This window comes from Dermochelys coriacea, chromosome 7 (assembly GCF_009764565.3).
Source record: "Dermochelys coriacea isolate rDerCor1 chromosome 7, rDerCor1.pri.v4, whole genome shotgun sequence".
In the NCBI taxonomy this organism is placed as follows: Eukaryota; Metazoa; Chordata; order Testudines; family Dermochelyidae; genus Dermochelys; species Dermochelys coriacea.
This window is the reverse complement of record NC_050074.1, coordinates 69,453,906-69,478,087: the sequence shown is the minus strand read 5'-3', so window position 1 is coordinate 69,478,087 and position 24,182 is coordinate 69,453,906. Positions and strand designations below refer to the sequence as shown.

General features: G+C 43.3%; 1 protein-coding gene across 3 annotated transcripts in view; it reads right to left on the bottom strand.

Annotated features, from left to right (window-relative positions):
- SH2D4B (SH2 domain containing 4B) overlaps positions 1-24,182 on the bottom strand; it is a 112,657-nt gene that overhangs the window by 48,214 nt on the left and 40,261 nt on the right. For all 3 annotated transcript variants that reach the window (XM_043519134.1, XM_043519133.1, XM_038411490.1), the window contains exons 4-6: positions 22,492-22,639; positions 11,507-11,717; positions 6,773-6,900 (exon numbers count right to left, since the gene is read on the bottom strand). In XM_043519134.1, coding sequence (XP_043375069.1) covers positions 6,773-6,900; positions 11,507-11,717; positions 22,492-22,639 — 487 coding nt within the window. The remainder of the gene's footprint in view (positions 1-6,772; positions 6,901-11,506; positions 11,718-22,491; positions 22,640-24,182) is intronic.

The window sequence follows — 24,182 nt, the reverse complement described above, 5'->3', positions numbered from 1 at the left end:
GCTCACATTTTGTACCCTATTAGGCACAGTCATTCTACAGCCAGCATAACCTATTAGACTAGTATCCACACCGCCCTCGCTCCTTATATACATTCTCCTACCCACGGCTATATCCTTTCTTACTTCATCTTCTTCCCTCTCAATGCTAAAATCTGGCGTGGAGATTACCTGGACATCTCCCAACCATCTCCCCCAAATTCCCAGTTTAAAGCTCTCTATCAGTTGTGCCAGCCTCGATCCTAGAAGTCTATTTCCTTCCCTACTCAGATGAAGTCCATCCCGAGAGAACTGTCCTCTGTCTGTGAATGCCTCCCAGTGGCCATACATCCCAAAGCCCTCCTTATAGCACCACTGCCTAAGCCATCTGTTGACAGTCATAATCTTGTCACGCCTTTGTTGCCCTTCTCTAGGAACAGGAAGGATCCCGCTAAAGATCACCTGAGCCTCAATTTCCTTAAGGGTCTTCTCCAGCCTAGCATAGTCTTCCTTAATACTTTCCAGCGAGAATCTAGCTGTATCATTTGTTCCCACATGAAGGATAATTAGGGGATTCTTTCCCGCTCCCTTTAGGATCCTTTTCAACCTCAGGTCTACATCCCGTATCTTAGCACCCGGAAGACAGCACACCCTTCTGTTCTCTGGATCAGCTCTAGTTACAGGCCTGTCTATTCTTCTCAATAAAGAGTCCCCTATCACATAGACCTGCCTTTTCCTGGTGACAGTGCTATTCTCCAGTCTCTCCCCTGTTCCCTCTGGCTGCAAGTTCTTTCCATTCCTATTTTCCCTTATAATCCTCTTCAACCCATCCTGTAGTTGATGAAAGATCTCTGTTCTTTGCTCTACCTACAAGCCCTACGGACTTCTGTATACCACCCTCAAACCGATAGCCTTGTGGAAAGGTTCAATAGGACCCTCAAGGCCCTGATCAGGAAAGTATTAAATTGGGATGAGAAAGATTGGGAAACCCTACTGCCTTACCTCATGTTTGCCATCCAGGCGGTCCCGCAAGCCTCCACAGGCTTCTCTCCATTCGAACTACTATACAGGCGCCACCCCCAGGGCATATTGGATATAGGCAGAGAAGCCAGGAAGAGGAGCCAAATCCCAGAAGGAACATAGTCGAGTATGTACTGCAGATAAGAGATCATATTGCCAGAGTTACGCCCATTGTATGGGAACAATTGGAGAAAGCACAGGAGACCCATTACAACCACCAAGTAAAGATTTGATGGTTCCAACCTGGAGACTGGGTGATGGTACTGGTGCCCACAGCAGAGAGTAAACTTTTGGCCCCGCGGCAGGGACTCTTAAGAAGTGATCGAAGTGGTGGGGGAGGTGAATTATAAGGTGTGGCAGCCAGGCTGCTGGAAACTGGGGCAAATTTACCAAGTGCAAGCTGGTCTCCATATTGGAAGAGAAGATTGAAGGTCTGGAGCAACAGGTAACGACCCTGCGTTGTATACGAGAGACTGAGGATTTTCTGGACCAAACTCAGGATAGCCTTCTAGGGGTACAAAGCTCTAAAGATATAGAGCAGGTTGCACAGAGGAGCCAAGAGGCCAGTGAAGAAGCTTGGCAACATGTGACCTCCAGAAGAGGTAAGCGGAATGTCCGGGTTCCAGTAACACAGACACAGGTAACTAACCGCTTTCATGTTCTCTCCACAGGTACCAATGCGGAGAGTGGACCAGATGATATGTCTGGGGGGAGAAAGCGGAAGGAGACTCCGCTGGTTGGGAGGCATGAGATGCGATGTCCTGAGGTTGGGGGTTCCACGACCACCACTCCCAAGAGGAGAAGGCGGGTGGTGGTGGTCGGGGACTCTCTCCTCCGGGGGACTGAGTCATCTATCTGCCGCCCTGACCGGGAAAACCGAGAAGTCTGCTGCTTGCCAGGGGCTAAGATTCGTGATGTGACGGAGAGACTGCCGAGACTCATCAAGCCCTCGGATCGCTACCCCTTCCTGCTTCTCCACGTGGGCACCAATGATACTGCCAAGAATGACCTTGAGCGGATCACTGCGGACTACGTGGCTCTGGGAAGAAGGATAAAGGAGTTGGAGGCACAAGTGGTGTTCTCGTCCATCCTCCCCGTGGAAGGAAAAGGACTGGGTAGGGACCGTCGAATCGTGGAGGTCAACGAATGGCTACGCAGGTGGTGTCGGAGAGAAGGCTTTGGATTCTTTGACCATGGGATGGTGTTCCATGAAGGAGGAGTGCTGGGCAGAGACGGGCTCCATCTTACGAAGAGAGGGAAGAACATCTTTGCCAGCAGGCTGGCTAACCTAGTGAGGAGGGCTTTAAACTAGGTTCACCGGGGGAAGGAGACCAAAGCCCTGAGGTAAGTGGGAAAGCGGGATACCGGGAGGAAGCACAGGCAGGAATGTCTGTGAGGGGAGGGCTCCTGCCTCATACTGGGAACGAGGGGCGATCAACAGGTTATCTCAAGTGCTTATATACAAATGCACAAAGCCTTGGAAACAAGCAGGGAGAACTGGAGGTCCTGGTGATGTCAAGGAATTATGACGTGATTGGAATAACAGAGACTTGGTGGGATAACTCACATGACTGGAGTACAGTCATGGATGGTTATAAACTGTTCAGGAAGGACAGGCAGGGCAGAAAAGGTGGGGGAGTAGCACTGTATGTAAGGGAGCAGTATGACTGCTCAGAGCTCCGGTACGAAACTGTGGAAAAACCTGAGTGTCTCTGGATTAAGTTTAGAAGTGTGTGCAACAAGAGTGATGTCATGGTGGGAGTCTGCTATAGACCACCGGACCAGGGGGATGAGGTGGATGAGGCTTTCTTCCGGCAACTCACGGAAGCTACTAGATCGCATGCCCTGATTCTCATGGGTGACTTTAATTTTCCTGATATCTGCTGGGAGAGCAATACAGCGGTGCATAGACAATCCAGGAAGTTTTTGGAAAGCGTAGGGGACAATTTCCTGGTGCAAGTGCTAGGGGAGCCAACTAGGGGGAGCGCTTTTCTTGACCTGCTGCTCACAAACTGGGTAGAATTAGTGGGGGAAGCAATAGTGGATGGGAATCTGGGAGGCAGTGACCATGAGTTGGTTGAGTTCAGGATCCTGACGCAGGGAAGAAAGGTAAGCAGCAGGATACGGACCCTGGACTTCAGGAAAGCAGACTTTGACTCCCTCAGGGAACAGATGGCCAGGATCCCCTGGGGGACTAACATGAAAGGGAAGGGAGTCCAGGAGAGCTGGCTGTATTTCAAGGAATCCCTGTTGAGGTTACAGGGACAAACCATCCCGATGAGTCGAAAGAATAGTAAATATGGCAGGCGACCAGCTTGGCTTAATGGTGAAATCCTAGCGGATCTTAAACATAAAAAGAAGCTTACAAGAAGTGGAAGGTTGGACATATGACCAGGGAAGAGTATAAAAATATTGCTCGGGCATGTAGGAAAGATATCAGGAGGGCCAAATCGCACCTGGAGCTGCAGCTAGCAAGAGATGTCAAGAGTAACAAGAAGGGTTTCTTCAGGTATGTTGGCAACAAGAAGAAAGCCAAGGAAAGTGTGGGCCCCTTACTGAATGAGGGAGGCAAGCTAGTGACAGAGGATGTGGAAAAAGCTAATGTACTCAATGCTTTTTTTGCCTCTGTTTTCACTAACAAGGTCAGCTCCCAGACTGCTGTGCTGGGCATCACAAAATGGGGAAGAGATGGCCAGCCCTCTGTAGAGATAGAGGTGGTTAGGGACTATTTAGAAAAGCTGGACGTGCACAAGTCCATGGGGCCGGACGAATTGCATCCGAGAGTGCTGAGGGAATTGGCGGCTGTGATTGCAGAGCCCTTGGCCATTATCTTTGAAAACTCGTGGCGAACGGGGGAAGTCCCGGATGACTGGAAAAAGGCTAATGTAGTGCCCATCTTTAAAAAAGGGAAGAAGGAGGATCCTGGGAACTACAGGCCGGTCAGCCTCACCTAGGTCCCTGGAAAAATCATGGAGCAGGTCCTCAAAGAATCAATCCTGAAGCACTTAGAGGAGAGGAAAGTGATCAGGAACAGTCAGCATGGATTCACCAAGGGAAGGTCATGCCTGACTAATCTAATCGCCTTTTATGATGAGATTACTGGTTCTGTGGATGAAGGGAAAGCAGTGGATGTATTGTTTCTTGACTTTAGCAAAGCTTTTGACACGGTCTCCCACAGCATTCTTGTCAGCAAGTTAAGGAAGTATGGGCTGGATGAATGCACTATAAGGTGGGTAGAAAGCTGGCTAGATTGTCGGGCTCAACGGGTAGTGATCAATGGCTCCATGTCTAGTTGGCAGCCGGTGTCAAGTGGAGTGCCCCAGGGGTCGGTCCTGGGGCCCGTTTTGTTCAATATCTTCATAAATGATCTGGAGGATGGTGTGGATTGCACTCTCAGCAAATTTGCGGATGATACTAAACTGGGAGGAGTGGTAGATACGCTGGAGGGGAGGGATAGGATACAGAAGGACCTAGACAAATTGGAAGATTGGGCCAAAGAAATCTAATGAGGTTCAATAAGGATAAGTGCAGGGTCCTGCACTTAGGATGGAAGAATCCAATGCACCGCTACAGACTAGGGACCGAATGGCTCGGCAGCAGTTCTGCGGAAAAGGACCTAGGGGTGACAGTGGACGAGAAGCTGGATATGAGTCAGCAGTGTGCCCTTGTTGCCAAGAAGGCCAATGGCATTTTGGGATGTATAAGTAGGGGCATAGCGAGCAGATCGAGGGACGTGATCGTTCCCCTCTATTCGACACTGGTGAGGCCTCATCTGGAGTACTGTGTCCAGTTTTGGGCCCCACACTACAAGAAGGATGTGGATAAATTGGAAAGAGTACAGCGAAGGGCAACAAAAATGATTAGGGGTCTAGAGCACATGACTTATGAGGAGAGGCTGAGGGAGCTGGGATTGTTTAGTCTGCAGAAGAGAAGAATGAGGGGGGATTTGATAGCTGCTTTCAACTACCTGAAAGGGGGTTTCAAAGAGGATGGCTCTAGACTGTTCTCAATGGTAGCAGATGACAGAACGAGGAGTAATGGTCTCAAGTTGCAATGGGGGAGGTTTAGATTGGATATTAGGAAAAACTTTTTCACTAAGAGGGTGGTGAAACACTGGAATGCGTTACCTAGGGAGGTGGTAGAATCTCCTTCCTTAGAGGTTTTTAAGGTCAGGCTTGACAAAGCCCTGGCTAGGATGATTTAACTGGGACTTGGTCCTGCTTTGAGCAGGGGGTTGGACTAGATGACCCTCTGGGGTCCCTTCCAACCCTGATATTCTATGATTCTATGATTCTACCACATCAATCTAAAACCTTGGCACAACCGAGAGCCATGCTTTGTCACCTAAGAGGCCCTTCTCCATATACTGTAAACTACAAAAAATACAAGTATTGCATTAACTAACTCTTAGAGAAATCCCATGTCAAATATCTGTATCTACAGGCCCATCTTTCATCTGTATTACTGCTCATAAAAAATGGAAATGTATAATATTTATGAGCTAGCCACTTCTTTCTTTTTGTTTGAAGCACCAAGCCATTGAAAATAGCAGCCAGCTGATATGTTCTTAAATATTTAATTAAGAACTTATGTATAGTGAGAAAGATTTGGAATCACAACCTGGAGACAGACAAGAGCTGTCCATAATTGTATTTCTTCATTTCTTGCTTGTAACGGATGATTAGTTGAGGTATGATTCTCCATATGCACATTTAACTTATTTATGCCTTGATAAGCAGGAAGTGAGGGAGGCTCACCTTTCAAAGAGCTCTCAAGGAAAGTGAGGGATTCTCTAAAAACACAACTCCATAATAAGAAACAACAATTGGGGTCAAACAAAGGTCAGCCCACCACACCTACTATAATGCTCTAATTGCTAACGTTCAGAGGAAAAGAGTATTGTGACTTGGATCTAAAATACATTCAAGCTCATAAATAGAAGTTTTTGTGTCAGCTATGCTTTATACTAATGGCCAGAATGCTTGGTTCCCACCTATATAATTACAGCAAGTATAAACTGTGTTTGTAATGCAAGATGAAAATGAGATTTGCATGTGCGCACATGTAACCCATACACCTTTTGGGGTGTGGTGTTCTATCCCATCTAGTGACACTGAGACCACTTAGAGAGAGAGAGAGTTTAATGAGTTTGCTCTACAGCCTTAGCTAACAGCAAGTTGGCTTTTCACTCATGCTGTAGAGGCTCATGTACTAAGCTCCAGAGGTCCCAGGTTCGATCCTGCCAGCCAACGACCGAGGTCTATCAGTGTTACACATACACACACGCCTGTCCCAAATTTCAGGTTTCAGAGTAGCAGCCGTGTTTGTCTGTATTTCCAAAAAAGAAAAGGAGTACTTGTGGCACCTTAGAGACTAACAAATGTATTTGAGCATAAGCTTTCGTGAGCTACAGCTCACTTCATCGGATGTTCAAGATCTCCATTTGTGCAGTTCAGGCTCTGATAATGCTGAGAAATAGGAGGACAACTGGTAAGTGTCACAAATTGGACTACAAAACAGAAGAAAAGAAAATGGGGAGGAATAGTCTCTCTATGATAAAGATAATGGATAGATATTACTTGTCAGTCAGCAACGCATTTTATACCAACCTCTGTAAGGAAGGTGAACAAGATTATTCCTGACTAGTGATGTGATTGAGAGTGCCTATTGTGTTCCTTTACGGAAAAAAAAAAAAAGGATATTTTGTAACCCACCACTTCAACCCAGAATGTCCTTCAGGCTCAATTATATGAAAGAATAAAGATAGCTGAATTACCATGAAACCAGGGCGCAACAGCACAGGTGTTCCTCTCAAACCCAGCACGTCGTGGAAGCTGCTCCTCCTTGAACCAATGAATGAGGATTTCTCTGGAAATGGGTCTAGAAGGACGCTCCCAAGCTTTCCTACATTTAAAATACAAACAATGGGAGATATATGTCATGCAGTTGTAGTACAAAAAATAACTTGCACCATGATCATAGAGTAGGGGAAACAGGGGCTAATCACTAGAGTTCACTGGGAATATTTTCCTTCACACAGCAAAAAAAAAAAATTGTTTAACAAAAACAACTGTTTTTCCCCCACTTATCAATTTTTTTGAATTTCATTGAATAATCAGATTTCTTCTGGGTTGGGAAGGTACGGATTTGTTTTCTCATAAAAATCCAAACATTTTTGACAAAAGAAATTCCATCACCAAAACTTCAGTTTTGTCCAATACCCATTTTCTGTGAATAAGATTTAATGGAAAATGTTCAACCTGCTCTATTATTCACTCCGATTTCTTTTAATTTTTCATAGACAAGAGAGTATTATTTGCAGTCAAAAAAAACCTACTTTTTACCTTTTGTTTGAATCCCCTGCATCCCCTGATTCAGCCAATGTGACTGGCATTCCTTGACCACAGGAAAATATGGAGAGAAAACATTTCTCTGGAATGTTACTCTGAGGTGCCTTTCCTTCCCCCTACTTCTACTACTGCGCCACAGGTCTTATGTCCCTACTTATACATCTTATAAGTCCTCCATTTCTGTTTAGCTCACTGCATTTTTCTAGCTCTCACATCTTGTGCTCTGCCTGTAATGGAGCTATCATTTAATGATCCATATTTGCAGGCAACCTGAGTAAGTGCTGCAACTAATATTGTTTTGAATTACAACTCCTTCAGAATCAGGATATCAACTGGACAGTTACAAAAAAGCACCACTATAACCTACCAGACAACCAAGAACCAACAAAACAAACTAGATCCAGTAGTATTCGATAATGATGAGCTTGCTCTCTAGTGATTGGAGGCCATGCAAGAGAATACTGGGTACCCTTGACATCTGATGGATATCCTCCTCAGGGTTCTGGGTCCTGCTTCCACTGAAGTCAATGGCAGTTTGGCTGCTGATTTCAACAGAAGCAGAATTAGACCTTTAGTGTAAATGGCAGAACACCTAAAGTTGACCCCAAGGAGTCTCAGTTCAAGTGGCGAGACAGAGATCGAAGTCAGAATATCAGTCAGATATGCTCTAAGGCTTGGTCTACACTACAAGGTTTTACCAGTTTTCCCTTCTGTTGACACATCCTTGCACGCATCCATTCTCAGTTTTGAGTCCTGCCAGCAAAACCCATTCAAGCTAAACCACCTCCCAAATGGCATAAATCCTGTACCAGCACCATTTCATCAGTACAATGCCTGTGTGGATGCTGCATTACCTGTACCAGTACAAACTATCCTCCGGCAAAAGAACCACAAAACCCCTGATCCCACAGCAGTGACTGCTTTTCTCAAAATTTTTGAACTCTGCTGCCTAGGGGAAGCTTCCCCACCCCTTAAAATCCCCAATATGTTTGGAAATTCCTCTCATCCTGTTAGCCTACCTTTGGTATACTAGAATTCAGGTATTATTCCAGGTAAAGCTATAGCTAAAAAAAAGCTCAGGTAAACCTCATGCTGTTGCCTGTCAGGAAAGAGTTCCTGGATTTCATCAGCCTGTGAGAGTAGAGGGGCAGTGCAAGCCCAGATGTGGAACTGCTACAGAAATAAAGATGTTTATTTGGATATTGCAAAGGCCAGAGGTACAACAGGGACAATTAGCACTGTCTGGCAAAGAGAGAAGAACTGCATCAATCCTACCAAAAGACAAAGGAGGGGACAAAAAATCTGGAGCTGTCCTCAAGGACTGCCACTACTATGTGGAGCTAGATGCCATACTGAGTTGTGACCCCATCACCACCCCACAAATGACAATGGACACCTCTCAACATCTGGAGGAAGGGACCACATAACTGCAACATGAAAGTCAGCTTGTTTAAGAGGAGGATGTGGATGTTGCAGAGCCCCAGAGGGTAAAGAGCTCTTCCACACTCAACTGAGCCTGACCCATTTGAACCAAAAGATGGAACCCAGTGAGGAAGGGGAAAGGAACTCCGATAGATGAAATATACTACTGCCCATTTATGCATGCTTTCTTCTCAGGACCCCGAAACTTCCCCCTTCTGGATCCCTCTTTCCCACCCTCTGAAAATGGCCTCTGAACTTGTGAAGGCAGAGATCAAAGGAACTATCTTTTATAACATCTGGTGTGTTTTAAGAGCATGCAACTTGCACAATTAGATAAATCTTTGCTGAAAAAACACAATAAGCAACCAAAAATTATTCCCAAATACCTATTTTTGTAGGCAGAAAAAAAGTAAAATAAAAACAATGCAAACACAGAAATATATGCAAACCAATACCAAAGTATTCAAATTAAGTACATGGAAAAGATGCTCTGACATTATGATAACAGAGAGATTACAGTGCTATCCATACAGAGAAGAAAGCAACTACACATGGAGGCAATGTTAATTCCCCAGATATTGCTGCTTTTAAAGATTTTATATGGGTCGCCTAGACAGTTTACCCACTCCTGGACCCAAAAGTCCAGAGTTCTCTTCTCTTTGATTCTGTTTAAGAGCAGAAGATAAACAGTACTCCAAAATAGCCTTGTGGGAACTGTTTGAGCATGAATTAAAAGGGCTGGTTTTATAGCAATTTTCTGCCTAGGGCCAAATCATGAGATTTTCTCCCAGTCGATTTCTACACAACTACAGTAGACAAAGTAAGCATGGTAGGGGCAGGACGAAAAAAAACCCAACCACACAGATAGAGACAAATGACGATTAGTAAAAGAAACAAAATGCTTCAACACACAGAGAAAATCAGCAGGGAAAAATAGACAGGAAAGAAGGACGAGGGGAGGAAATAAAAACCGAGACAAGCTTTCCAAAGAACATAGAAGGCGAAAGAAATAGGGATCACACAGAGAAATAACATCATTTTACTGTGACTTTAGGCAGCCCTGAACTGAAGAGGCAGTGCACAAATTTGCACCAGTCCAGGATTAACCTCAGGAAGCACTGTGACTCACACTCATCCCTCTAGAGATACTGTGCTAACCCCCTTTCTCTTGCTCCAAGAAGCAGTAATCCACAGATGTCCCACACCAGCAGCAGATTACAACACATCACATGCCTGCTTAGCTGCACTTGCCACCTCACTGGAGGAGCAATACTTTGACTCTTCCCCTTCTCTCTCTCTGCTCACCCACCTGCCCCCCATATGGGGAGTATACCTGTACAAAGTAGCTGTTATTCCTGTGCATGCAGATCCAAGATCTGGGTAGCCTGTACAAGGGTTTAAGGAGACTTCTTACTCCCCTGATTCCCTTCAGCAGGTATGTAGTCTGAGTCACAATCTAGTCATACACAATGACAAAAAGATACCTTAAAAGATACGAAAAACAAACAATATCAATTTTTAAACATAGATGCGACTTGGAGATGGATAAACAGCTTTGGACAAGGGCTGGATAAGGATCCAAACTTTTTTCAGGTCTTCTCAGCCCTACTTGTAAGTAATTCACACCAAAAAAACACCCAATTCTGTAGTAAATAATTCCGTTTAGAAAGCTGGAAACTTCAGGCTGAATTATAGCCAAAATTTACTATCTTTATAGGGTGTTTATTACTTTATTTCAGAGAAGATGCTTTGATGTAAGTGGTTTGAGAAAATAAAAATAATGAGAAGATTGTTTTGACAAGTGGCTTGATGGCGAGTGTAGTGATCCCACCACATTTCAGACAGAGCAATTTTGATTCCTCAAACTGGGAATTTCAACAACCCATCTGCAGTGAGTTTCCATATCTCACATAACAAGACAAAGAGATTGCTTGTCAGAACAGAACATAAAACCCAAGCAGGAAGGGACTGAAATCCTTTTGGTGCTGCTGGACTGCCAGACATCACAAGCACATTGACTGGTAATTGCAAGACTTGGCAGTAAAAGGGAAAATAAAAGTTGAATTACTCTTTCTTCCCTGAATGTGCTTTTTTTTTTTTTACTTTACCACCTTTCCCACTTCATGTTATCTTGTTCATCTTACCAAGCCTAATTAATAATGTCAGATGACATATAAACCCACAAGGAGCAACTGATAAATTTCAGAGCAGATGGGATGCAGTGTTCGTTGTTTTTCACTTCTGGAATCCACGTGGTTTACGAAAGAAAAAGATGAAGGATCAATAGGTAAAAAAACTCAGAAGACCCTTGATTTTGCCATAAGAAACTCAAAACTACTGAAATTAGGAGGTTGTCACCTCTGTAAAGTGTGTCAAAGAGCTTTTAAGCAGCAGTTATTTCTAGGCTGCAGGGCTAAGATTTGCTTGAGAATTTGTTTGATTCTCTATCCCAGCCTTGCATTCGTATCAAATCATTGACGTTTTAAAGACCCATCTTTTTGTAGATGCGACAAGGTCCTTTTAAAAACAAACACCATTTAATTGACATTATGCACTCAGTGCATTTTGATCTTTTTAAAATATCCCCTTTCTATTCAGGGTCAAGAGCAACACTGTGGAGAATCTCAAATAAAACGAAAAAACAAAAAAGAAAAGAAAAGAAGCACTTATTAAAATGGAGGTGGAAAGCACATGAATGGAGGATCAATTTTTTTGAGTCACCTACAATAAGAACGAACCTGGCTGGTGTAGTGAGCGTCATTAGTGGGCTAGGATTGTTGCTATTCAGCTTTATCACGGGTTCATTATTCAGGCTGGTCCCCTTGAACAGGTTACTCAAGCCAGCCACTTTTCCTTTCTGGATGGCTCGTAAGGATTGCCGTCGATATTCATCCCGGGCCCTGCGTGCTTTGTGGCTCCTTTCCTCATCTGCAGCCTTTGAGCGGCACACTGGGTGGGAAAGAAAGAGTCATTTGTGTTTTAGACATATATATATGGCTCTTTACCCTTTTCTTTATAGAACAATTATCTACATTCATTCCTCTCTATTACCTGATTTTAAAAATATTCAGATTCCAACAGACAAAATGCCATCAAAGGATTGAATGATGGTTTGGCTAATGTCCTTTGCAGTTGTGTAAGATAAAGGAAATCTAAACTCTTATTTCAGGTCATAAATTCACCACCGCCAGGGCTGGGCAGAAATTAATGCTCTTAATTCCAAAACTGCATATAGTATATTAGGCATGTGTCACGGAGTTACCAGGTCAATTCTCTGGAACTACTCCATACAAAGCCAGTCAGGACTCTGGTGTAGCATGCCTCCTCTCTCTCAGCATACTGTCTCCAGAGCAATAACCTTACACAGCTTTGACCTTCCAGGGTCTGACCTCGGAGCATTCAGCATCCCCTTCCACACCGTGTGCTTCCCACAGCAAGTCTGCCCGGGCAGGACTGCTAGAGAAGCCAGAGGGCCCTGCACCCGAGCTCTTCAGCCAGCAGTGACACTCAGCCAGCATGTAGAACAGAAGGGTTTATTAGTTGACAGGAACATAGCATAGAACAGAGCTTGCTATCACAGAAATCAGTGACTTTCAGCCAAGTCCATCTTGGGGACTCCTGGGTCAGACAGCCTAGACTCCCCCTCTTCCAGTCCCCCCCACAAGCAGACTGCCAAGCTAACAGCGATCCGACCTTCGACATCCCCCAGCCCCCTTGCTCCTCCTCCTTCTCTTTGTCCTGCTTCCCAGACAAAAGGTGTCACCTGGTTGCACCTCCCTCCTGGGTCTCAGGTTACATAGGTGCAGACCCTAACAGAGTCCTATTCTCTGTGGATTGTCACAGAGGGGACATGTAACCAGAGCGGGATGAACAACAGATTTTTTTAATTCAGTGGCAATTTTGAAAAGTCAAAAAAAAATTCATTTTCAGGTTGAATAAAGTGTTTCATTTCAGCAAAATCTAAACTTTTGGCTTCAATTTCTACCATTTTAATAGGTTGTGAATTTTAAAACAATACGGACATTTTGAAACAAAAGTTTGTCTCAAATAAAAAACTGAAATGTTTCATTTTCAAAATGTCTAAATGTTTAGATTCTTTTTGATTGTCCCCCTCAAAATGAACAACTCAGCACTACCGACAAGTTCACAAAATGATTTAGTGTTGCTGAATCTGCATTTTTCACTGAAAAAAAAAGGTGGGCTGAACTAGCATATAAAATAGGCATATCCATAATCTGGAATGATGAGGCTGCTATCCTTGACTGAGCCACCAGAGGCGAGATATCCATGAGTGCGGTCTCCTAGGCACTCTTCATTTCAAACTTGTGTATTCAAAAGGTCAGAGTTAAGAATTTCACAGCTGTTTCATCACCATTCAACTACTGGGATAGTCCCATAAAGCAGAAGCTATTACCACCATCACTAGTGTGAGGTTATATCAGTTACCTGCTCAAGATGAGAATGTTTCCAAAAATTATGAGAGCCTAGAAACAAAAGGGTATAATGGAAATGTTTTTGTTACCTTAACAATAGAGGATATTAACTGCGTCAACTATAAATCTAAATATTTTTATTCTTATCACACCTTTCTCTCATAGGTTTCAGAGTAGCGGCCGTGTTACTCTGTATTCGCATAAAGAAAAGGAGTATTTGTAGCACCTTAGAGACTAACAAATTTATTTGAGCATAAGTAGCTCACGAAAGCTTATGCTCAAATAAATTTGTTAGTCTATAAGGTGCCACAAGTACTCCTTTCCTTTCTCTCATAGTATTTTTCAGTGGGTACTAGCCCTATTGTCCGCAATATATCGTTCACTTACTCTTAAGAAAAAGTGTTCTCCCATCAAAGAATAGAGGAGCAATACCATTTCTGCCACTGCAATGCACAGTATACGCATATTTGTTCTAACTCCAAGAGCCCTCTTCTAAGCCAGGGTACTCATGGCAGGACTGATAATTGCTACTGGAGGCAATAGCTTGATTCTTCAATATTTGCTTCGCTGGATGTTAAGGGTTTGTTTTGTACTGGAATAATTTGCCTGCCTAAAGATATTTATGTCTCAAAAAACATCAAAATGGGGCTCGAGGCTCTAAAAAAAAAGTGAATTGATAAATGACTACTCACTATGCGGTTCTTAGTGCATACAAGATTTTTGAAAAGCAAGGAAGGTTCTGCATGTGTAGTACATAGTTGTGTATGCACCACATACACTGCCTCTCTCCCTCCGCAGTGATACCTGTGACTGGCAATGCATGCATGCAGGTATTCTGCTAGACAGCCACATTTCATGAGGCTGCTTGTATGCTTCTGGTTTTCACTCTTGAAGTGAAATAAGCATAAGTATATATTGATTTATGTGAATTATGGAAACACTCAGTTGAGCCAGGAAATAATAAAAGAAAGAGCAGACCTTACAAGAAAATGTATAAGCAAACAAGGGACTAACAAATGTTCACAAACTTTGGAGGTTTAGTAACATCAAAGGCTAAGGGGTGTGCTGGAGTGGAAGCAAATAAAGAGATTGGATTTAATAAGTGATCCAAGAAAATGTATCCAGTTTCAGTTTGGTGTTTTCATCTATACACTTGGTAGAATTACAGTTTAGATAAATATGTTGGGTCTATCTAAAAATTCACCCTGAATTTTCAGCTGGGTGGAGTACTGAACTACTGCATACTATGGAAAACAGAGAAACAGTTTTCACTGTTCACCCTACAGGTGAAGTGATTCCTATATGTAATTTGAATGGGTCAATGGTATTACTTGGAAAGATTTTCTGTTTTATATTTAAGAACATGAGGCACAAAACCCTGGTTGCTCTAAATAAGGTCATTGTCTTTGTAACAATGCCACCAGCAGCAATGAAGATAAGTCTTAAGTGCAATGCTGCATGGTAAGTAAATAATGTTAGAGAACAGTCATCATTTGTCACAGCTGTATCACAGCCAGAACCAGAGTTCTGAATACAGTAAAGAATCTTGAGTTCTCTAGAATCCACTGGTATAGATATAGTGGACTTCCCTGGATAGCCTGCCTATATCTAAAAAGGGGGAGAATGGCAAGAAAAAAAAGCAAAAGCATCTACATGCTCCATTTCACTCAGCCATTGACAAGTACTTCAACAGAGACATGGCCAGATGTCTACAATCTGTGCTTTGGTTAATGATTGTGTATTGGTAGGAGCCAGTAACCTAAACTACATTTTCCTGTTCAATATAAAGATATTGTGACACTTTTACCATCTAGGGAGTTGCCCTGTGTATGAAGAGTGGCATTCTTAGGAACGGTGTAACATTAACATTCACAAGTCTTTTCCAGAGTAACTTTGGTCTCTGACTAACAGCCCTTCCTCCCTCTTATATTTTATCACATATATACATAGTGACACCTGGGCTGAATTGTGTCTTTTTGTGTTTACAATTGTCCTCACTACAGATTCCTTTACAGAAGTAACAGAAAAACCATACAATAATACATATGGATTTGCAGGGCCTCTTATTGAACATTCTGTCAGTAAGAAAAGGGCACACTTTTCCCTGTCTCACTTCTCAAAGTGAGACAGGATTTAAGCCTTCCAACACCCACAGATCCCTGAAAAAGCTGACGGAGGCTCTATATCTTTATACTGGCTGCAGGAGCTGTGCTGTTATGTTGTCCCCAGCTTCCACTGACCTCCCTCTAGGGAATCCACCGAGGGGGAGTGGGAACTCATAGGAGTTAATGATCCAAGGTCGGTGGCATTAAATTTATTCCTGGACTACCCAGGGCCGATGAGGGGAAATGAAAGGGTGGGGAGAGGCCATCCATGGTCCCACCCTCTCCATAGCTATCTCACTCAAGGCAGTCAGCAGGATCATGCAAGTCATGGGGTTGGTCCTCACCTTGCTGTGCCTTTCTGTGCACTTAGAATGCAACTCATGGAAGCATAAGGGTGCATTTGGCCCTGTATCTCTAATACTTCTTGTTTCCTTGTCCTTGCCATAAGGCTGAGTAACTAAATCCTTATTCTCAGTGCCCTACCTCACTCTGTCTCTTCTCCAGCTCTTTATGCTGATGCTGGGGTCAAGACCAGCGCAGATATTGTCATGCTGAGTGCCTATACAGGCAGCAGCTACAATCTCTTCACTACTTGTTATCTTTCAGAACACATTGTAGCCTTCCATCTCTTACCCTGTCAATAAGAAGGCAGAAGGAGCTTGGACGTCTGGTATTATTCATTGTATGAATGAATTATTTTTCCTGTTTGACTGCCTGAAGATACTCTGTGCTACAGGTGTGTATTTTTAACACCTCACTGCCACTGGGCATAAAATCATCCAAGGATCTCTTCTGGCCTTAAAATCTATGAATCACCAGCATAGGTTGGCCTCTCTCTAAGTATTCACTGGCCCTGTGAAGATGCGCACACATACCATCAGTGCACCCCATTGTGTTACGGTGCAATTTGTGCAGGGCTTTTCTCCTCCAGTACCCTTGCAAGTCATCTGTCTTCATACACCATTCAGTCTTCCAGCTGAGAAACAGGCAGCCTAAATCCCTTCCAGGGTAACAAAATGCCCAACTGTATATCAAAATAAATATCTAAACCAAAAATTATTCCACCCTTCTTGGACTGCATGAAGCCATCTGCTTTTTAGCCCCTACTCCTGAGTCCTACAGAGCTTCTCTGATGCAGCTTTCTCCCAGCAGGTTTTCCCTACTGCCTCCCCTCCTTGGGGACTCTGGCAGCTTCCCTTAGGGATCTTCCTGCTACTTACAGGCCCTCTCTCAGCCCCCATGCCATAGCCAGCTGGCTCCTTCTGCGTCTCTTTCAATCTACCTTCCCCAGGCCCTTCCCAGAGAGACAACTCCCCTTGTTTGTCTCTTCTGGGGTCTCCTCCTAGCCTGAGCTATCCTATCTTCCCTGTGAAGCCGGGAAATATTATCCCTATTTTACAAATTGGGAACTGAGGCAACAGGGTAGATTTGCTAAGGTCACACACGAACCTGTGGCTGAGCCACGAATTGAACCCCCACCTCAACAGTCTGAGTCCAAGTTCACCACCCTATCCTCATCCTTCCTATTAGGTTATAGTATTGCCAGAAGCAAGGGAGAGCACATTGTCCTTCAACTCAGGTGTGATGGACAAGTGAGAAGAATCTGCTCTAGGAATACTATATTTCTAGTTCCCAAATAGAGGACATTGCCGAGGGATGGTGGAGAAGGAATTGGGAGCTGGAAAGGAATGTGTGTACTGGGAAGGGGTATTTTGAGGGGGTACAGTTGGGAGAATCTGGAGGGGGTATTTGGAGGATGTTGGAGGGGGTACCTGCAGCTTCACACTCAAGGTGGGGAGCAGTATCATGTTTTCTGTCACAGTGGCAGGACAGCTGGCGCAGGCCAGGGACACAGTGCCAGCCCATCAGTCAGTCCTCCCTGAAGGCCTCTCCCCCACCACAGGGTGGGGAGCTGGGACTTGGCCCTGTCACCCCTCCTAGTCTGGCTCTGAGGCCCTGCGGCGGGCCAGGCCAGGATGAGTGAGATCCGGCAGTCAGGGCTGCCCCTAGGGGGGTGTGGTGACCAGGACATAGGCTCCGAGTTTGTAATCTGCTGTAGGGGGCTCCCTCTGGCTCTGCCCAGGACCCTCCCCCACTCCTCCTCTTCTTCCAAGGCCCCATCCCACCTCTTCCCACCCCTGCTCCACCTCTTCCCCGCCCCCTCCCCCAAGCACGCTTCACCCTCCCTCCTCTCCCCTCTCCCCAGCATCTCCTGACACCCCAAAACATCTAATCTGTGGCAGGTACTGAGGGGGGGCACACTGATTATGGAGGGGGGAGGTCCTGGTAGGGGGGTTCCTCTTTGCCCCCTCCCCCGTCCACCTGCTGCTCGCCTCCCCATTTGCCTCATCACCCTGCTCGCCCTGCCTCCCACCTTACCTCCCTGCCCGTGGTGCCCCCAAGGCCGATGGGTTGGTTCTGCTGGCAGTTGTGGATGCAGGGGAAGGACCAATCGGGATGTGGAGACGGCTTTTTCTGAGCTGCACCATCTGCTCCGCAAAAATCCCCAACATTTCCTCTTATTTGAAAAATCCACCCAATGGAGGGCAGAGGATCAAAAAAAAAAAAAAAGGTCATGTCCAGGAAAACCCAGTGAGCTGTAGCTCATGAAAGTTTATGCTCTAATAAATTTGTTAGTCTCTAAGGTGCCATAAATCCTCCTTTTTGTTTTGCGGCTACAGACTAACACGGCTGCTACTCTGAAACTAATCTACACAGTTTGTAAGAGTCAGACCAACCAGCCTGGAACCTTGGAAAGCGGAGCTTCTGAATCTGGGCTGAGGTTCGATTTGGCCTTAGTTATTCCGGATCACTTTACCAGTCCCTACACTTTTCTAAACATGCCAAAGTTATCTATTTACTGAAAGGAGAGCATTGCCTTTTATATTTCCATGTAGACTCAGGAAAATCCCTCTTTGCAGTTCTGACAGGATTCTAACTCTATATCTTTTAATACAGATGTGGATTAATTCATGTAGTGCTGGGACTGAACTTGAGTGAGTCACATCATTTGCGAATGATTAGGAGCTCTCCATTTTTTATGGTCTATTTTGTGCTTTTGAAGCACTATGACTCAGCTGGAGCAGGGTGAATATTACAAAAAATGTGCCATGAATATGCATCCCAATTTTAAAAGCTTTTGTTTCAGCTGTGCCCTTGTTACTAATTCTTAGTTTGTAGCTTGTTTATGAGTAGTTCATAATGACTATTTAATATTCAAATTCAAAATTCAACATTTTGAGTGCACGTATAAGTCACATGGTATGTTTCTGTTCCCCTGTTGGAAATTGACTTCCCATAAATATTCTGCAGTATGGCTCCTGGTCAACAATCTGCTTATGTGAAAGCTGTAAAGCTATTCAACAAAACACTCTGAGGCCCATTGAAATCAATGAGCCTCAAGCACATACTTAAAATTAAGCATGTGCTTAAATGCGTTGCTGAATAGGAGCCTATTTCCTTAAAAATCATTCTTTTAGCAAACATTCCTGCCAATAAAAGTGTTCACTTGAATTTTTATGGAAAGCAAACACAAAGAAGGTGTGTTCACACAATCTAAGCAAATTCCTTTAACAATTCAAACAAAAATATACAGACTTTTTTGCAGTAGTCACTCCGCTCTCATTAATAATACTGTAATACTGTTCACATTGGAGATAAATAGAACTGGTCAAACAGTGTTTGATTAACATAGTACTCAGTAAATTTTGCTGTTTTCCATAAAATAATCTATTCCACAAATATATTTTTGCAGTATTCAATCCTATTTATAGGTATTAAACAATTTTTCCAGTAGTATTTTACCAGCCCTTTGTTTGCAACTTTGCAACAAGCACAGATCTCTATAGAGACTGGAACATATTACTATTCATGAATGCTTTGAGAATCTATTACATGGATTTTAATGTGGTTAGAAACAAAGTTAGGCCATGTATAGATACTCATCTCCCAGACTAACCCCACTTCTTTTCAGTTTCATGCTATTATTAGCCATTACAAGCACACTGAAATATGGACTTCTTGGTTCACTCTTTGCCACTAATCTTATTCACATTATTCCATTAATACACTATTCTGCTAATACAAGTATAGAACAGTATAAGTGTATCAACTCACAACTGCTCTCCAACACATTCCTATCATATGTTCATCATGTGAAATCTAAATGTATCATTACATTTACAATGTCATTTTTTTTATAGTCGCAATTACTCAAGATATTCCACACTAGATATTTAGTTATTAAAAAGCACTAAAATATGTATTTCAATTAACTATAGCAAAGTGACATTACAGCAGTTCTAAGGGTTTTTATTGTTATTTGGCACAATTAAGTGAACTGAAGTGAACAGAAACTAAAATTAGCAACCCTTAGTCTATGCCTATTGCTTTGGCAATAAACAGCTGAGAAATAATGTGATGATGAGAGATGAATCCTCATTCCTTTCTAAATTCCATCTACTAAATAAATTAGTGGTGTCATCAATATCATTGCTACGTTTGCCCTCCACAACAGATGCTCCAGCGCTGCTGCTCCTCTTCAGCTGTGACCCCTGCTGCTGCTGAGTGCAGGGGGCTGACTTCAAGAAGATAAGACAGGATGGAACCTGGCCCAGTTCCTAATGCGTAATGTGGCTTCAACAGCAGGTGCAGAATGGCAAAGATGCTAATACTGCATCTGACAATGCCTCCTTTGCATAGGCATGTGCTTATTTATTTATTTAGTATTTAGGACAGAGGCCAAACACAGTTATTGCAAGCCTAACAATACTGTAAACTTTTGCCACAATGTTGCAATGGGAGCCTAAAGCCTGAACAGAAAGAACCATCTCAAAAGTGGAGAGAGGCATTCAGGAACAAATTTTGAATTTTAATGCATGGTGGAATTACACTCCTTTAGATTTCCTTAGACCTACTTTCACGTATGCATTCTAAATGCTCCTGTTAGTTACTTTTCTTGCTACGCTCCCATTTCAGCCCTCCCCATGTGAGTTACACTAACTTAGACTTGTTTAGATTCAGTGGATCTGACTTTTCTATCAATAACAGAAAGAGTAACCTCATTGACTTTAACAGACTTATACCAGCATGAAACTGGTGGGTGAGGTAAATCAAGCCCAGTGGGACAAACTTAGAAGTGAAGTGACAGGTATGGGTGTAAGATACTCATTGGCATGTGGCTGTGATGCTAAGTAAATTGAAGAGAGTCTATGGAGGGCTAGAGGGCATCCAAGTTTGTGAGCATACAGTTTCAGGATAAGAGAAGACAATGCAAGTTACACTAATTTAGACTCCCTCTAAAGACTTGCCTGTGCTACAAAAATGAGCTCTTGCAGACAATGTGCATCAGAAAACGATGCAATCAAAGCAGTGTTGATTGGCCACAATTTAAGTGCAGACTAGGAAAACGTGTTCAGAACCATTTTGGAAACCCTGGCTGGAACCTATTTCCTTTTTTACCCTGTTCCTCATTTTCCCTCTTCTCCTACCATAGTCCCTATACTGCAGCATTCATTCATTTTATTATTTTAAAAACAGAACAAATTCAACACAGTAAAATTTGTAGTATTTTGGTTTGTTGCCAATTTGCATATGCAATATTTTTCTTTTGACACCAGTGTTAGAACTTTCCCCTGTTTCTCTGTCCATCATCTGAGTGAGCTGCTGAAATACCAACCTCTAGGCCAGACTGTCATAGGGTTGCCAGGCATCTGGTTTTCGAACAGAACAGTTGAAAAGAGACCCTGGCGACTCCAGTCAGCCCCATTGACCAGGCCACTAAAAGTACGGTTGGCCACAGGACCAGCAGGGCAGGCAGGCTCCGAGCATGGCTCCTTGCAGCTCCCGGGAAGTGGCGGGCATATCCCGCTGACTACTGGGGGAGGGATGGCTGGAGGGGTGGCCAGGGTGACTCCACATGCTGCCCCAGGCACCACCCCGAGCCCTGGCTCCACAGCTCCCATTGGCTGGAAACCACAGCCAATCAGAGCTGCAGGGGTGGCAGTGCCTGCAGACGGGGGTGGGGCATGCAGAGTCCCCTAGCTGCCCTTCCACATAGGAGCCAGAGGGATACGTTTCCGCTTCCTGGGAGCTGCCTAAGGTCAGTGTCGCCTGGAGCCCACACCCCAAGACCCCTTCCGTGTCCCAACCCCCTCCCCCAGCTCAGAACCCCCTCCCACACCTAAACTCCCTCCCGGAGCCCGCAACCCAACCCTCTGCCCTAGCCCTGAGCCCCCTCCCACACTCTGAACCTCTGGGTCCCAGCCTGGAGCCCCCTCCTGCAGAGACAGCTAACCATATTTTATTCCCTGTAACCTGTTAAGACCACTCTTATACAAAACTACGGGGAACCTTATATACAGTATGTACAGTCACATATGGGTTGTGTCCTTTACATGGCCATAGATGAACACAAGCTACTCTTGTGTTTCTAAATTTTTGTCAGTCACACTGATGATATTTATAAAAGATTTCAGTGTGGCTAGGAACCAAGCTGAAAAATGTTGATATGATAGCAACGTCATAAAGATCAATTCTAGATCATACTCAAAACTGGTATTTAAAACAATCCTTTGAAGTCAATGGAAATTTGCCAGAGTAAGGACATGAGGGTTTTGCCCTACCAGCTTGTAAGGAATTCTTAAAATAGCCATATTAGAATAAATACCCAGACAACAACAACTTTTGTTTATTCAAAGCTGAATCCTCTAGTATAAGACATTCAAATAGAGATGGCCAGAATTTTTTTTCATCAGACTTTACAAAAAAATTCAAATTGTTTTCTATGGTGCTATCTGCACGAGGTAGCTTCCACTGCAGAAAATGAATGATGATGCAACCTTTTGCAGAAAGAAATATAAAATTGGCAAAGTGACTAAAATTTGCAACATAAGGACAAATTGGCTGCTTGCAGCAAAATTGTGTGCAATATTGTACTGCGCAAGGTAGAAAAATCATTAATGCATTTTTTTACTTGAGGCATTTTGGAAAGCTGGATGTAGAATCTCTCTCTTAAAAGACAAGTCTGTCTAGAAAGAATTGCTTCTTTCCATGGTTGTTTAAAGAGCAGCTTCCCCTCTCACATAACTGTTTCTTGTGGGGTGTATGGTTCCAAGTGGTACTTTACACATGCTTAGCTAAGATTTGTGCATATTTCATATTCATTCATCAATTAAGTTTACTCACACTGTTCTTTCCACTCCTGGTCCTCATGTTCATTGTGTTGGCTGTGCTGTTGAGCTTGCTTGAGGCTCAAGTACAATTCTTTTGCTCTAAGTTCCTCCTGCTGTCGTATCTGTTCTTCACCTCTTTGCCTCTCTTCTTCTTCTCTTTTCTTAAAAAAAAAGGAAAAGGAAAAAAATCATTAGAGAGTAAGTATAGTCCTGTCATTAGGACATTAGTTCAATATCCTCTTCCTTCATACACTTCCTGTGTTACCTTTGGCAAATCATTTAGTCTCTTTGTGACTCACTTCCCCATCTATATAATGGGGATAACAGCACTTTCTTACCTACCAGGGGTTATCGAGAGGATAAATACATGAAAAATTGTGAGTGCCCTCATACTACAGTTATGGGGAACACAGAAACAGCTACGATAGCTAGATCTTCTGATGTTTATACTGAACACTTGCTGTGTCATGTGACACCTCTACCAATGACATGCTACAAGTTGTATATCTGCAAGCTGTGCTATTGTTTCCATACATGTGCATCCCCACTGGTGACACAGCTTTAATCCCAAAGATAAGTTATTTGTTTTATTGTAGGATCATCAGAATTCATTAAACCTGCTATAATCCCTTCACTTGTTTTCTTGGTTTCATATCCTGAACAAAATACAGTACCAGTACGGCATGACTGTCAAAGAGACCATATTTTCCAGTCTCTGGTTTCCTGATGGCACTCCCCTCTCCATTGTGCAGAGCAAGCTTTGATGCAGAAGAGAACTGATCCCACAGACTTCAATATAATTGCTCATTCATACAACAGAAGACCATTCCAATAGGAAAAGCGGACAAGGGACATCCCAGAATTTGTGTTGTAATGAAACAAGTGATATTTCCTTTGGGGGCAATACATACATTTCAACAAGCACTTTGTCACAATTCACTCTGCAGTTCATCCTACCCATCACTAAAATGGACCCATACCAAATATGGGTTATTCTAGAATTTTAATACTAGCAAATATGCATGGGTAATAGGATATCAGGGTGAGTAAAATCCAGTGATTTCTTTTGAAGTGTTTACATTGGATTTTTTCATTTAAATTAGGCTTTTCATAATTTCCTTTAATGGACTGTGCATGTCCAAAGCTTACGGATGGAATTTTCAAAAGAGCTCTGTGTTGATCTAACTCTGCTCCTTCTAGATGGGATTTTTACAATTAATTTCAATGGGAGCAGAACTAGGCCAACATGGAGTCCTTTTGAAAAATCACAGCCTAAAATGAATGTACGACCACCTGTCCCAAGTGCTAAACTGACTAAAACTCATGGAAGCTATTTAAATAGATGGAACACAATCTGTTACATCTGATCAACATGTTCTGACATGGTACATGAGGAGAAATACTTGGGGGATAGTCTTTAACTTTTCCACTGATCTGTTTTTGTTCTGTTTGGAGTGGAGAAGGGAAGTGATTTTTGGATGAGATTGTGTGTTTTTAGGATATGTTCGTACACTCTGAACTTTGTAGAAAGATATCGCTTATAAATCTGAAAATAAAAACAATTAATTGTATATCTAGACAATTTTCATCACAGCAGGACACATGACATAACCAGAACAATCCACAGCCTATTAATTAAAAACTATACAAGTGAATGGAAAGATGTTAGAGTTGGGATAATAAAGGAAGCGATGTGTTCTCTAA